General features: G+C 41.3%; 1 protein-coding gene across 1 annotated transcript in view; it reads left to right on the top strand.

The window, feature by feature from the left end:
* Nucleotides 1-13,139, top strand: part of LOC139764996 (uncharacterized) — a 313,325-nt gene that overhangs the window by 206,509 nt on the left and 93,677 nt on the right. Inside the window, exons 17-19 of the mRNA XM_071692047.1 lie at nt 8,022-8,177; nt 11,169-11,178; nt 11,976-12,095. Coding sequence (XP_071548148.1) covers nt 8,022-8,177; nt 11,169-11,178; nt 11,976-12,095 — 286 coding nt within the window. The remainder of the gene's footprint in view (nt 1-8,021; nt 8,178-11,168; nt 11,179-11,975; nt 12,096-13,139) is intronic.

The raw sequence follows: 13,139 nt of genomic DNA, 5'->3' as shown, positions 1-13,139 counted from the left end.
TTGGAGTAATTCATAGTTTTCATATATATGAGAAAGTATTCTGCAGTTGTGTTATGATTAGCATGGGATGCTGACTCTTTTTCTAACTTGTTCAAGAGTTCATGTATTAACAAGGTAGTGCAAGGAGCAGATGAAGAAAAGGCCTCATTTGCTCATATCCATTCTCTAGTTGTCATGTTTAATGCACTGTAACCACAATTCCCCATCCACAACTAGGCCATACAGCCTACCCTGGTACCTCTTGGGCTGCTTCAAATTCCCTTGTTCAGTCCACTGACAGCACTTTGTCCCCTGTGAACCACATTGTTCCAATTCACTCATATCTCATGCATGCCTTTCACTCTTCCTTCACGTTCAGGCCCAAAACACTCGATTTCTTTTTCACTCCATCCCTTTATCTCAAACTTGTTCTCCTTGTCTACTCCAATTCAGACACTTGTCAACCTCACTTCACTCATTCTCTTCATATGTCTAAACTATTTCAGCACACTCTCTTCAGCTTCCAAGCCTCTCTCTTCCTTATTACCATTCCTCTCTCTTACCTTATCATTACTTACTTGATCAAACCTACTCACAGAACATGTCCTTAAATATTTCAACTCATTCATCCTCTTCTTTAGGTTTTCATGTAAAGCCCATGCCTCTCATCATACAACATCTAAAACTACTATACCTTCAAAATTATCCATTTGTATGATAAATCTTTAAAGAAAGGTAAGAACAGTTTTGAATTTATGCAGTTAGCTACTGCTGCAGTTGTACCTCTTTAGTCTGGCAACCTTGGGACTTGGCCATTGCCGGACTGCAGAAAATGCCGGAAAACAGAAATTGACCCCTAAGTCTTTCATAGTTGATCTGATCTCATAGTACTCACAGAAAGTCTTTACAGAAGTTCCTTTATCCAATTTTTTCAGTAACTCCATCTTTTCATGCATAGATAATGATTTATGCTCACACTTATTAGGACTAGCACCATCTTCATCTCTTGTTCTCTTGGATGACATCTTGTAGGGCTAAAATATAGCTGAATATAAGATATTTACTGAACTGTTAATTAGTTTGGCTGCATTGTAAACAGATTTTGGCACCTTAACACTGCTAACAGTGTCACCTTAGTGTCAGAACCACAAACTAATAACCAATGGCTGCAGATTCAAAATGTGCTGGACCATGGAAGTTCCTGGACAGAGTGCCAGATTAGAAAGGTACAACCTGCACTTGCAGTTTTTCATTAGTTGATGTACATATGCAGGAAGAATGGAAGCGTAGTCAGCCTTAATTAGTATAAGTACTAATAACAAAGCTAGTATGAAATATTTTAGAATAATATCAAGTGTACATTCAAAGGAATGAAAGTATAGAATAACTGGCAAACTTTACTTATAAAAGGAAGAAATGAGAAAACTAATCATGTATTACAATCCAAGTTTCAATAAGTCAGTTGATTTCTATACCATGTGGAGAATGCTGGAAATAGAAAATAATAATGAATTCTTTTGACTAAAAAAATGTTAAGTATATCGATATTTATTCATTTATATATTTTGCTTTGTCGCTGTCTCCCGCGTTAGCAAGGTAGCGCAAGGAAACAGACGAAAGAATAGCCCAACCCACCCACATACACATGTATATACATATACGTCCACACACGCAAATATACATACCTGTACATCTCAACGTTTACATGTATATATACATACACAGACATATACATTTATACACATATACATAATTCATACTGTCTGCCTTTACTCATTCCCATCGCCACTCCGCCACACATGAAGTAACAACCCTCTCCCCCCTCATGCGCGCGAGGTAGTGCTAGGAAAAGACTACAAAGGCCACATTCGTTCACACTCAGTCTCTAGCTGTCATGTAATAATGCACCGAAACGACAGCTCCTTTTCCACATCCAGGCCCCACAGAAATTTCCATGGTTTGCCCCAGATGCTTCACATTATCTGGTTCAATCCATTGACAGCACATCGACCCTGTTATACCACATCGTTCCAATTCACTCTATTCCTTGCACACCTTTCACCCTCCGGGATGTTCAGGCCCCGATCACTCAGAATCTTTTTCACTCCATCTTTCCACCTCCAATTTGGTCTCCCACTTCTCTTGTTCCCTCCACCTCTGACACATATATCCTTTTGGTCAATCTTTCCTCACTCATTCTCTCCATGTGACCAAACCATTTCAAAACACCCTCTTCTCCTCTCTCAACCACACACTTTTTATTGCCACACATCTCTCTTACCCTTTCATTACTTACTCAATCAAACCACCTCACACCACATATTATCCTCAGACATCTCATATATATATATATATATATATATATATATATATATCCCTGGGGATAAGGGGAGAAAGAATACTTCCCACGCATTTCTCATGTGTCGTAGAAGGCGACTAAAGGGGACGGGAGCAGGGGGGGGGGCCAGAAACCCTCCCCTCCTTGTATTTTAACTTTCTAAAAGGGGAAACAGAAGAAGGAGTCATGTGGGGAGTGCTCATCCTCCTCGAAGGCTCAGATTGGGGTGTCTAAATGTGTGTGGATGTAACCAAAATGAGAAAAAAGGAGAGATGGGTAGTATGTTTGAGGAAAGGAACCTGGATGTTTTGGCTCTGAGTGAAACGAAGCTCAAGGGTAAAGGGGAAGAGTGGTTTGGGAATGTCTTGGGAGTAAAGTCAGGGGTTAGCGAGAGGACAAGAGCAAGGGAAGGAGTAGCACTACTCCTGAAACAGGAGTGGTGGGACTATGTGATAGTGTAAGAAAGTAAATTCTAGATTGATATGAGTAAAACTAAAAGTTGATGTAGAGAGGTGGGTGATTGTTGGTGCATATGCACCTGGGCATGAGAAGAAAGATCATGAGAGGCAAGTGTTTTGGGAGCAGCTGAGTGAGTGTGTTAGTGGTTTTGATGCACAAGACCGGGTTATAGTGATGGGTGATTTGAATGCAAAGGCGAGTAATGTGGCAGTTGAGGGAATGATTGGTATACATGGGGTGTTCAGTGTTGTAAATGGAAATGGTGAAGAGCTTGTAGATTTACGTGCTGAAAAAGGACTGGTGATTGGGAATACCTGGTTTAAAAAGCGAGATATACATAAGTTTACATATGTAAGTAGGAGAATGGCCAGAGAGCATTATTGGATTACGTGTTAATTGATAGGCGTGCAAAAGAGAGACTTTTGGATGTTAACGTGCTGAGAGGTGCAACTGGAGGGATGTCTGATCATTATCTTGTGGAGGCGAAGGTGAAGATTTGTATGGGTTTTCAGAAAAGAAGAGAGAATGTTGGGGTGAAGAGAGTGGTGAGATTTAGTGAGCTTGGGAAGGAGACTTGTTTGAGGAAGTACAAGGAGAGACTGTGTACAGAATGGAAAAAGGTGAGAACAAAGGAGGTAAGGGGAGTAGGGGAGGAATGGGATGTATTTAGGGAAGCATTGATGGCTTGTGCAAGGGATGCTTGTGGCATGAGAAGCGTGGGAGGTGGGCAGATTAGAAAGGGTAAGGAGTGGTGGGATGAAGAAGTAAGATTATTAGTGAAAGAGAAGAGAGAGGCATTTGGATGATTTTCGCAGGGAAATAATGCAAATGAGTGGGAGATGTATAAAAGAAAGAGGCAGGTCAAGAGAAAGTTGCAAGATGTGAAAAAGAGGGCAAATGTGAGTTGGGGTGAGAGAGTATCATTAAGTTTTAGTGAGAATAAAAAGATGTTTTGGAAAGAGGTAAATAAAGTGCATAAAACAAGAGAGCAAATGGGAACGTCAGTGAAGGGGGCTAATGGGGAGGTGATAACAAGTAGTGGTGATGTGAGAAGGAGATGGAGTGAGTATTTTGAAGGTTTGTTGAATGTGCTTGATGATAGAGTGGCAGATATAGGGTGTTTTGGTCGAGGTGGTGTGCAAAGTGAGAGGGTTAGGCTCTGTACATGCCTTCACCCTCTCAGCCAATACCCTCCCATATAATTTACCAGGAATACTCAACAAACTTATACCTCTGTAATTTGAGCACTCACCTTTGTCCCCTTTGCCTTTGTACAATGGCACTATGCACGCATTCCGCCAATCCTTAGGCACCTCACCATGAGTCATACATACATTGAATAACCTTACCAACCAGTCAACAATACAGTCACCCCCTTTTTTAATGGATTCCACTGCAATACCATCCAAACCTGCTGCCTTGCCGGCTTTCATCTTCCGCAAAGCTTTTACTACCTCTTCTCTGTGTACCAAATCATTTTCCCTAACCCTCTCACTTTGCACACCACCTCGACCAAAACACCCTATATCTACCACTCTATTACTAAACACATTCAGCAAACCTTCAAAATACTCACTCCATCTCCTTCTCACATCACCACTACTTGTTATCACCTCCCCATTAGCGCCCTTCACTGAAGTTCCCATTTGCTCCCTTGTCTTACGCACTTTATTTACCTCCTTCCAGAACATCTTTTTATTCTCCCTAAAATTTAATGATACTCTCTCTCCCCAACTCTCTTTTGCCCTCTTTTTCACCTCTTGCAAGTATGAAGTCTGTTGTGGATGAGAGAGCTTGGGAAGTGAGTCAGTTGTCGTTCGCTGATGATACAGCGCTGGTGGCTGATTCATGTGAGAAACTGCAGAAGCTGGTGACTGAGTTTGGTAAAGTGTCTGAAAGAAGAAAGTTAAGAGTAAATGTGAATAAGAGCAAGGTTATTAGGTACAGTAGGGTTGAGGGTCAAGTCAATTGGGAGGTAAGTTTGAATGGAAAAAAACTGCAGGAAGTAAAGTGTTTTAGATATCTGGGAGTGGATCTGGCAGCGGATGGAACCATGGAAGTGGAAGTGAATCATTGGGTGGGGGAGGGGGCAAAATCCTGGGAGCTTTGAAGAATGTGTGGAAGTCGAGAACATTATCTCGGAAAGCAAAAATGGGTATGTTTGAAGGAATAGTGGTTCCAACAATGTTGTATGGTTGCGAGGCGTGGGCTATGGATAGAGTTGTGCGCAGGAGGGTGGATGTGCTGGAAATGAGATGTTTGAGGACAATGTGTGGTGTGAGGTGGTTTGATCGAGTAAGTAATGTAAGGGTAAGAGAGATGTGTGGAAATAAAAAGAGTGTGGTTGAGAGAGCAGAAGAGGGTGTTTTGAAATGGTTTGGGCACATGGAGAGAAAGAGTGAGGAAAGATTGACCAAGAGGATATATGTGTCGGAGGTGGAGGGAACGAGGAGAAGTGGGAGACCAAATTGGAGGTGGAAAGATGGAGTGAAAAAGATTTTGAGTGTTCAGGGGCCTGAACATGCAGGAGGGTGAAAGGCGGGCAAGGAATAGAGTGAATTGGAACGATGTGGTATACAGGGGTTGACGTGCTGTCAGTGGATTGAATCAGGGCATGTGAAGCGTCTGGGGTAAACCATGGAAAGTTGTGTGGGCCCTGGATGTGGAAAGGGAGCTGTGGTTTCGGGCATTATTGCATAACAGCTAGAGACTGAGTGTGAACGAATGGGGCCTTTGTTGTCTTTTCCTGGCGCTATCTCGCACACGTGAGGGGGGAGGGGGATGGTATTCCATGTGTGGCGAGGTGGCGATGGGAATGAATAAAGGCAGACAGTGTGAATTGTGTGCATAGGTATATATGTATGTGTCTGTGTGTGTATATATATGTGTACATTGAGATGTATAGGTATGTATATTTGCGTGTGTGGACGTGTATGTATTTACATTTGTATGGGGGTGGGTTGGGCCATTTCTTTTGTCTGTTTCCTTGCGCTACCTCGCAAACGCAGGAGACAGCGACAGAGCAAAAAAAAAAAAAAATAAGAAAAAAAAAATCTTTCTTTCATACTATTCGCCATTTCCCGCATTAGCGAGGGTGCGTGTTAAGAACAGAGGACTGGGCCTTTGAGGGAATATCCTCACCTGGCCCCCTTCTCTATGTTCCTTCTTTTGAAAATTTAGAAATAAAAAAAAAGAAAATGAAATATGAAATATGAAATGTGTCTGGTTTTCATGCAATATAGATGACAGCTCTAGAGCGGATGTGAGCAAAAGAGGCCATTTTTTGTGTGTTCTGGCACTACTATGCTTTTGTAGGAAATGGCAAATGGGTATGAAAATATCTATGCCTGGGAACAAATAGTGGGAATGATTAGTAGCATCCTAAACCTGAAAACATCTCATATGTGTGATAAATAAAGAATCACGAGATCAAGTGTAATACGTTGATATGTATTAAAATGGCGCCTGTCAAAAATACCAGAATCCCCAATGAGAATACATTATTATGTAAAGCAAGTGGCAGCCGAGGGACACATTATTATTCGTGAAGCATGATGTGAGCTCCATTCAGTATATATATCTGTCTGTCTATCTATGATGCCTTTTCCCTCCAGGAACTTCCATCATGGGGGTGGCTATGGTAAAAGTCTCGACTTATCCATTCCTTACATGCCTTCTCATAGAGCATCCTGTATATCCTTCCCCCCATTTCTCTCCCTCCAGTACTCATCCACTCTTTTTCCCCATGTCACAGCTCACACTAACCCCTTTAATCATACTGAAATACACTTCCCTTGTAAACATTCCATCTTGCATTCTTACCCATGACCAAACTACCTCCAAGTGTTACATTCCATCCACTCTGCCACTCCACAATTCATTCCCTTTGCATTCGTTGCCATACCAGATTTCACATACTCCCCCTCATTTCTTCATTCCATTTCGTCATGCCACATGCTCCTCTCAAATAACTCATTTCCACGGCTTGAATTCTTGACCTCTCTGAATCATGCCATGTCCATGTTTCAGACTATTCTGACCCTTAATCCTTTCTTTGCTTCCATACTGACACTTCTACCCTTCATTATTCTGTTAAGGGACCTTTCTACCATGTACTGCTGCCCCCCTTCTTTCAACTTATGTATCACCAAACTTACCCCAAGATAACTCCCAGATACTTAGATTCTATCACCTCTTCCAGTCTTTCCCCCCATATCTATATCATAGAGTAGTACACTTCCCTTTCTCACTCTATAGGGCTTTGAAAAATGTATACTTTCACTCTTTTCTCTCAAACACCATTACTTTACTGTTAGTTACATTTACCCTTAGTTGCATATGATTACCCACATCACAAAACACTTTGCAACCTTCTCAACTCCTCTTTGCTCTCAGTAAACAACATAGTATCATCCCAAAGATGCTTGGCGCTAGTCACCGTACATCACCAACACACCCCCTGCCATTTTGGTAAAATTTAGTCTATCTATCTACATCTCCAATGCCTGTTCCTTTCTCAAGAGTTTCCATAATTGGGGAATTCCAGTGCTTTACCTTTAACAGGCCCCTGGCAGATAGCAGCTGTTTTCAATTGTGTTTTCAGAGGCTCTTACCTAATGTTCCTACAGACTTCTACCATATAATGTGTGTACCTAATGTTCCTGCCGAATGTTCCAACCCACTACTACTACTACCTAATGCTCCCACCTAATGTTCCTACCTACTGCTTCTGTCTAACATTCCTGCCTACTATGTCTATCTATTGTTCCTACCATTTTGCCAATAGGTGCTTATAATTCAGTAAGTACTTATATTATTTCATGTCTCTTTGCTATTTGCTGCCATAAGGGATTAGCATCAGGAAGAGATGATACTTGTCAAGAAAAATGTTGTTGATATTAACCCTAAGAATGATATTGATAATGGTTATGAAATTAATGAGAGAAATGATCACAATGATAATTATCCCATGCGATAGGGAAGTAAGATTACTCCCCACATACCTCCTATGTGATATAAAAGGTAATTTAGAGAGGCTAAACTTGCATTTCTAAGACAGGTGTGCAATATTTTTTTTGCTATTAACTTCTAGTATTTCTATTTTCATTGGGATGTCTGTTCAAAATTTTTTCCTTTATGCTAAATCTTCTGAAACCTCAGTTTTAAGTCATTCTCTTTGGAAGATCCTTTCAGCCATATCTGGATTTAGCAGTATTGTAGTCACTACCTCTAATTTAAATTACAGGTGTCGAAGCAGCAGCGTGTTATTGCTCAGGCTTCCAATGCTGTAACAGTAGTACTTCAGTGCCCAGAGCAGCAAGGAACACCACAGCATGTGGAAGCTGAAAAGCTCTTGCTTCTTTCTTGTCAGAAGAGGCAGACAGCAATGAATGAAATTCAGGTACAGTAAGGCATGTCAGAGTCATGTGTGATACAACTCATTTTTCCATGAAACCACTATGAAGAACTGTACAGATATATCTATCTATATCTCTGATGCCTGTTCCAACTGGAACTCTCTCAAATGGGTGGCCACGGCAACAGAGTCTCCTTAACTAAAGACCTCCAGTGCTGCTTCTTATTCTTCAGTGCCTCACCCTTAACAGGCCTCTGGCAAAGTCTGGTACAGTGTTTGCAGAGGCTCCTACCTAATGTTCCTGATGACCACTACTGTCTGGTGCTCCTTCTACTTAATGGTGCATTCAGACCTGTGCACCTTGCACTTAATTGCCATGCATCCTCCTATACCTCTATGCATGCCTCTTTCTGTTCACACCTGGAGCCATCCACAAACAAGTAAATGAATGATATTCCTCATTGAAGTCTATATTTTTTCAATGGACCCATCTATCTGCCTTACTAGCATTACAAATGAGGAAAAAGAGTATGTTGAACCATGGTTGACAGGCAACTGTTGCACATCTCTTCATCTTGGATGGGGAGACAGTTGGGCCCTCATGTGATTACACATGTTGGCCTGTGTGCAGAGATTTGAAGTATGCCTTACCTTACACCGATGAATGCCTCTTCATTCAATAGGTGCACAGATCCTGTGTGTATGAAAAGTTGCACAGGTTTGAATGCTGCTTAATGCTCCTACCTAAATACTCCTGCTTACTAATTCTCTCCAGCTATTTTGCCAAAAGGCAGGGCTAGCACATATTGCTCACCACAGGAAAACTAGAGTTACGAATAATGAGCTGCATGAGTTAAGTGCTGTCACATGTTACATATGACAAGGAGAGATTGTATGATTGTGAACAGAATGCCAGTAATCCACAGTTAGTTAAGCAGAAAGAAAAGACAGCTACCTGGGTCAGAGGAGTGCAACTTGACAACCACTAAAGTGCTGGCTCACTGAGCAGATTTCACTAACCTTCCCAAGTCCCAGGTGAGTAGCACTGGTATTGCAGAGATATGAAGTGAATATTATGTTAGGATTTCTTGTGTAAGGTTAGTGCTTATTTGTACAAAACATTTGGGGCTACATAAGATTCAGGAGGCACTAACCCCTGTACAAGTGTACCTGTTCATGAGACAGACTCCATTTTTGATACATTTTTCTTTCTTTCATGCATGTTTGCCATTTCCGACATTTGTGAGGTGTCTTTAGGAACAGCTGAAGAAATGGCCTCATTTGCTCACATCCACTCTCCAGCTGTTACGTATGATGAACTGAAACCAGAGCTCCCTGTCAACTATCAGGCCCACGAACCTTTATGTGGTTTTGCTTGACTGCTTCATGTCCCCAGGTTCAGCCCGTTGGCAGCACATCATCCCCTGTTAACCACATCATTCATATTCACCCTGTTCTTTGCGTGCCTTGCACCTTTCTACATGTTCAGGCCCCGAGTCTCAAAGCATCTATCACTCCATCCTCCTACCTCTTTAATTTCCCCTTTCCCTTGTTCCTTCCACCTCTGACATCCACCTCTCACTTCACTCAAGGTTTCTATATGTTTAAACTGTTTCAGCTTGCCTTCCTCATCCCTCTCATACATTCTCCTGGTGGGATGTTGGATCATTACCTTGTGGAGGCAAGGATGAAGATGTGCAGAGGTTTGATGGAAAAGAGGAAATGTTATGGATGGGAAGAGAGAGGTGAAAATAAGTGAACCTGGAGAAGAGACTTGTGTGAAGAAATAACCTGAGATTGAATTTAGAATGGCTGAAGATGAGAGTAAATGAAGCTAAGGGAGTGGGTAAGGTATAGGAGGTATTTAGCATAGCACTATTGGCATGTGCAAGAGATGCATGTGGCATGTTTAAGGTGGGAGATGGGCAGGTTAGAAAGTGCAGATGACTAGATGTATGAGAGAAAGTGGCAGGAGGTCAAAAGGAAGGTCCAGGAGTGGATAAAAAGGGGGCAAATGAGAGTCATGGTGAGCATCAGTAAACTTCCGGGAGAATAAGTTGATGTTTTGAAAATAGGTTAACAGTGAGTGAAAAACAAGAGAACAAAAGGGAAGTCAGTGAAGGGAGTTATGAGCGAGGTGGTGACAGTTAGTGATGAATTAAGGAGATGGAGTGAGGGCTTTTAAGGACTGCTGAATGTGTTTGATGATATGGTGGCAGATGTAGAGTGTTTGAATTAGGGAGTTATGCGAAGTGATAGAATCATAGAGAGTGCTTTGTTTTCAGTATGTTATGAATTGGTTGGTTAGGATTTTCACCATGAGTGTGGATCATGGTAAGGTGCCTGAGAATTGGCAGAATGCATGTGCAGTGCTATTATATAATGGTAAGGGGGATAAATGTGAGCATTCCTGGTAAGTTGTTTGGGAGGGTGGTGATTAAGAGGATGAAGGCGTGTATGCACACAGTATCTAATTAGGGAAGAACAGTATGGTTTCAAAAGTAGTATAGGATATTTGTATAAGGTGTTTGCTTGAAAGAATATGAGTGAGCACTTAGAGAACCAGATGGATTTGTATGTGGCATTTATGGATATGGAGTAAGCAGATGATAGGGGGAAGCTGCTAGAAGTAGTAAGATGCTTTATTAAGTGTTCAAGATATGTATGAGTAGGAAGAGGATGAATGGTTTCATGTAAAGTTTGGACTGTGGCAGGGGTGTGTGATGCCACCATGATTGTTTGAATTGTTTATCTATAGGGTGGTGAGGTAGCTAAATGTGAGAGTCTTGGAGAGAGGGGCAATTGTGCGCTTTGAAGGAGATGAGAGGGTGTAGGTAGTGAGTTGGTTGTTGTTTGCTGATGGTGCAGTATTTGTGACAGATTCGAGTGAGAAAGTGCAGAAGATGGTGATTGAGTTTGGGAGCTTGTGTGAAGGAGGAAGTTGAGCATAAATGTGAATATAAGAAAGGCTATTAGTTTAGCAGGGTTGAGGGACATGTTAGTTGGAATGTGAGTTTGAATGGAGAAAAATTGGAGTTAGTGAAGAGTTTTAGATGCCTGGTAGTGGATATCGCAGCAAATTTAACCATGGAAGCAGAAGTGAGTCATAGCATGGGTGAGAGGGTGAAGATTCTGGGATTGCAGAAGAATGTATGGAATGAGACTTATTTGGTAGGGCAAAAATAGGTATGTTTGAAGGTTTATTAGTGCCAACAATATTATATGGATATAAGGCATGGGCTATAGATAGGGTTGTACAGAGGAGGGTGGATGTGTTGGAAGTAAATGTCTGAGAACAGTATGTGGTGTGAGTTGGTCTGATTAAGTAATGAAGGGTTAAGAGAGATGTGGTAATAAGTGTGTAGCTGAGAGAGCTGAAGAGGGTGTGTTGAAATGTGGTTTGAACATATGGTGAGAATGAGTAAGGAAAATGACAAAAAGGATATATGTGTGTGAGTAGTGGAAGGAGCAAGGAGAACCAGGAGACCAAATTAGGAATGGAATGATGGAGTGAAAAAGGTTATGAGCGATCAGGGCCTAAACATGTTGGGGGTGAAAGGCATGCATGAGATAGGGTGGATTGGAACAATGTGGTGTACAGGGGTTAATGTGCTGTGAATAGGCTGAACCAGGGCATATTAAGCATTCGGGATAAACCATGGAAAGATCTGTTTGGGTCTGGTTGTGGATAGGGAGCTGTAGTTTTAGTGCATTACATATTACAGCTAGAGAATTGATGTCAGTAGATGTGGTAGGAAATGGCAATCAATTTGTGAAAAAAAAAGTGCATTATGCTTATGAAATATGCATTAATCCATGTTTGCTACATTACAGAGACTGAAGGCCGAGGTGCCTTAGGTCAGCAGAGTTGGACCAGTGATGAGGAATCATGTATGGGATCTATTAGTATCAGTAACATATCTGTTCCTCTCAAACAGAGCTTCCTTCAGAAAGGAATGAATGGTAAGTATGATTTGCAGTAAGTATATCTACCTATCTATCTATATCTCTGATGCCTGCTCCCTTTGGGAACCCCCTCAAGGGGATGGCCATGGCAAAAGAAACTCCATTACTGATGAACTCCAGTGCCGCTTCTTAGCCATCCTTAACAGGCCACTGGCAGGGGGCAATTCAGGTGTTTTCAGAGGTTCCTACCCAATGCTCCCAGTTAATGTTCATACCTACCACTTCTTCCTAATGTAATTGTAATTAATTCCTTTGTTTTTTTGTATAATTTTTTTCTCAGTTGCTTCTGCCTTAGGTTGGTAGTGTCAAGAACAAAAAAATATTGGTTTCATTTATTCAGATTCACTCTTTAGCTGTCATATTTAATGTACTGAAATCAGAGTCTACCATTCTCAGTCAAGCACCACAGACTATTCCATGATTTACCTTCACTGCATTTTGTACCCTGGTTCAGCCCAATTACAGTTTGTGACTCCCCCTATGCCATATTTACTGCATGTGCTTGAGAAGTATAAGGCATCAGAATTCCACATTCCAGGTTTAGAGGGAAATTAGTTCATGCAAGGTAAACCAATACATGAGTGTCCATTGCTTACTGAATATTAAAACTGATGGTTATATTGGTGACTCTTTAACATGAATAATTTACTTATAGTATACAAAGTTACCTCCTTTACAGTGGAGCAACATTCAATTTAATGCTATGCCAATTTCTTATTGAGATTTGCTCTACTGTCTCTCTGCTATAAGTGCTTACTCGTATGACCCTTTTATAAGATATGATTTTGCATAAATAGTCCACACCCCCAGCAGGCTAGCAGAGGGAAGGGATGCCCAGTGCCTTGGGATCATTTTCATACCTACTTAGAATGTAAAGTAATTCTCCCATGCAGACCATGCTTTTGAAGACAGTTTCTGTGGTCCATAATGCTCTTTTTAACAACTAGGATTCACTGCTGACATTTCATGACACATATCTCTGTTTACTCTCATATTAACCTATTGTAACATCATTTTTTTTTTTTTTTTTTTTTTTTTTTT

The sequence above is a fragment of the Panulirus ornatus genome, chromosome 52 (genome assembly GCF_036320965.1).
Source record: "Panulirus ornatus isolate Po-2019 chromosome 52, ASM3632096v1, whole genome shotgun sequence".
NCBI lineage: Eukaryota > Metazoa > Arthropoda > Malacostraca > Decapoda > Palinuridae > Panulirus > Panulirus ornatus.
The sequence above is the reverse complement of the archived record's forward strand: the minus strand, read 5'-3'. Positions and strand labels throughout refer to the sequence as shown.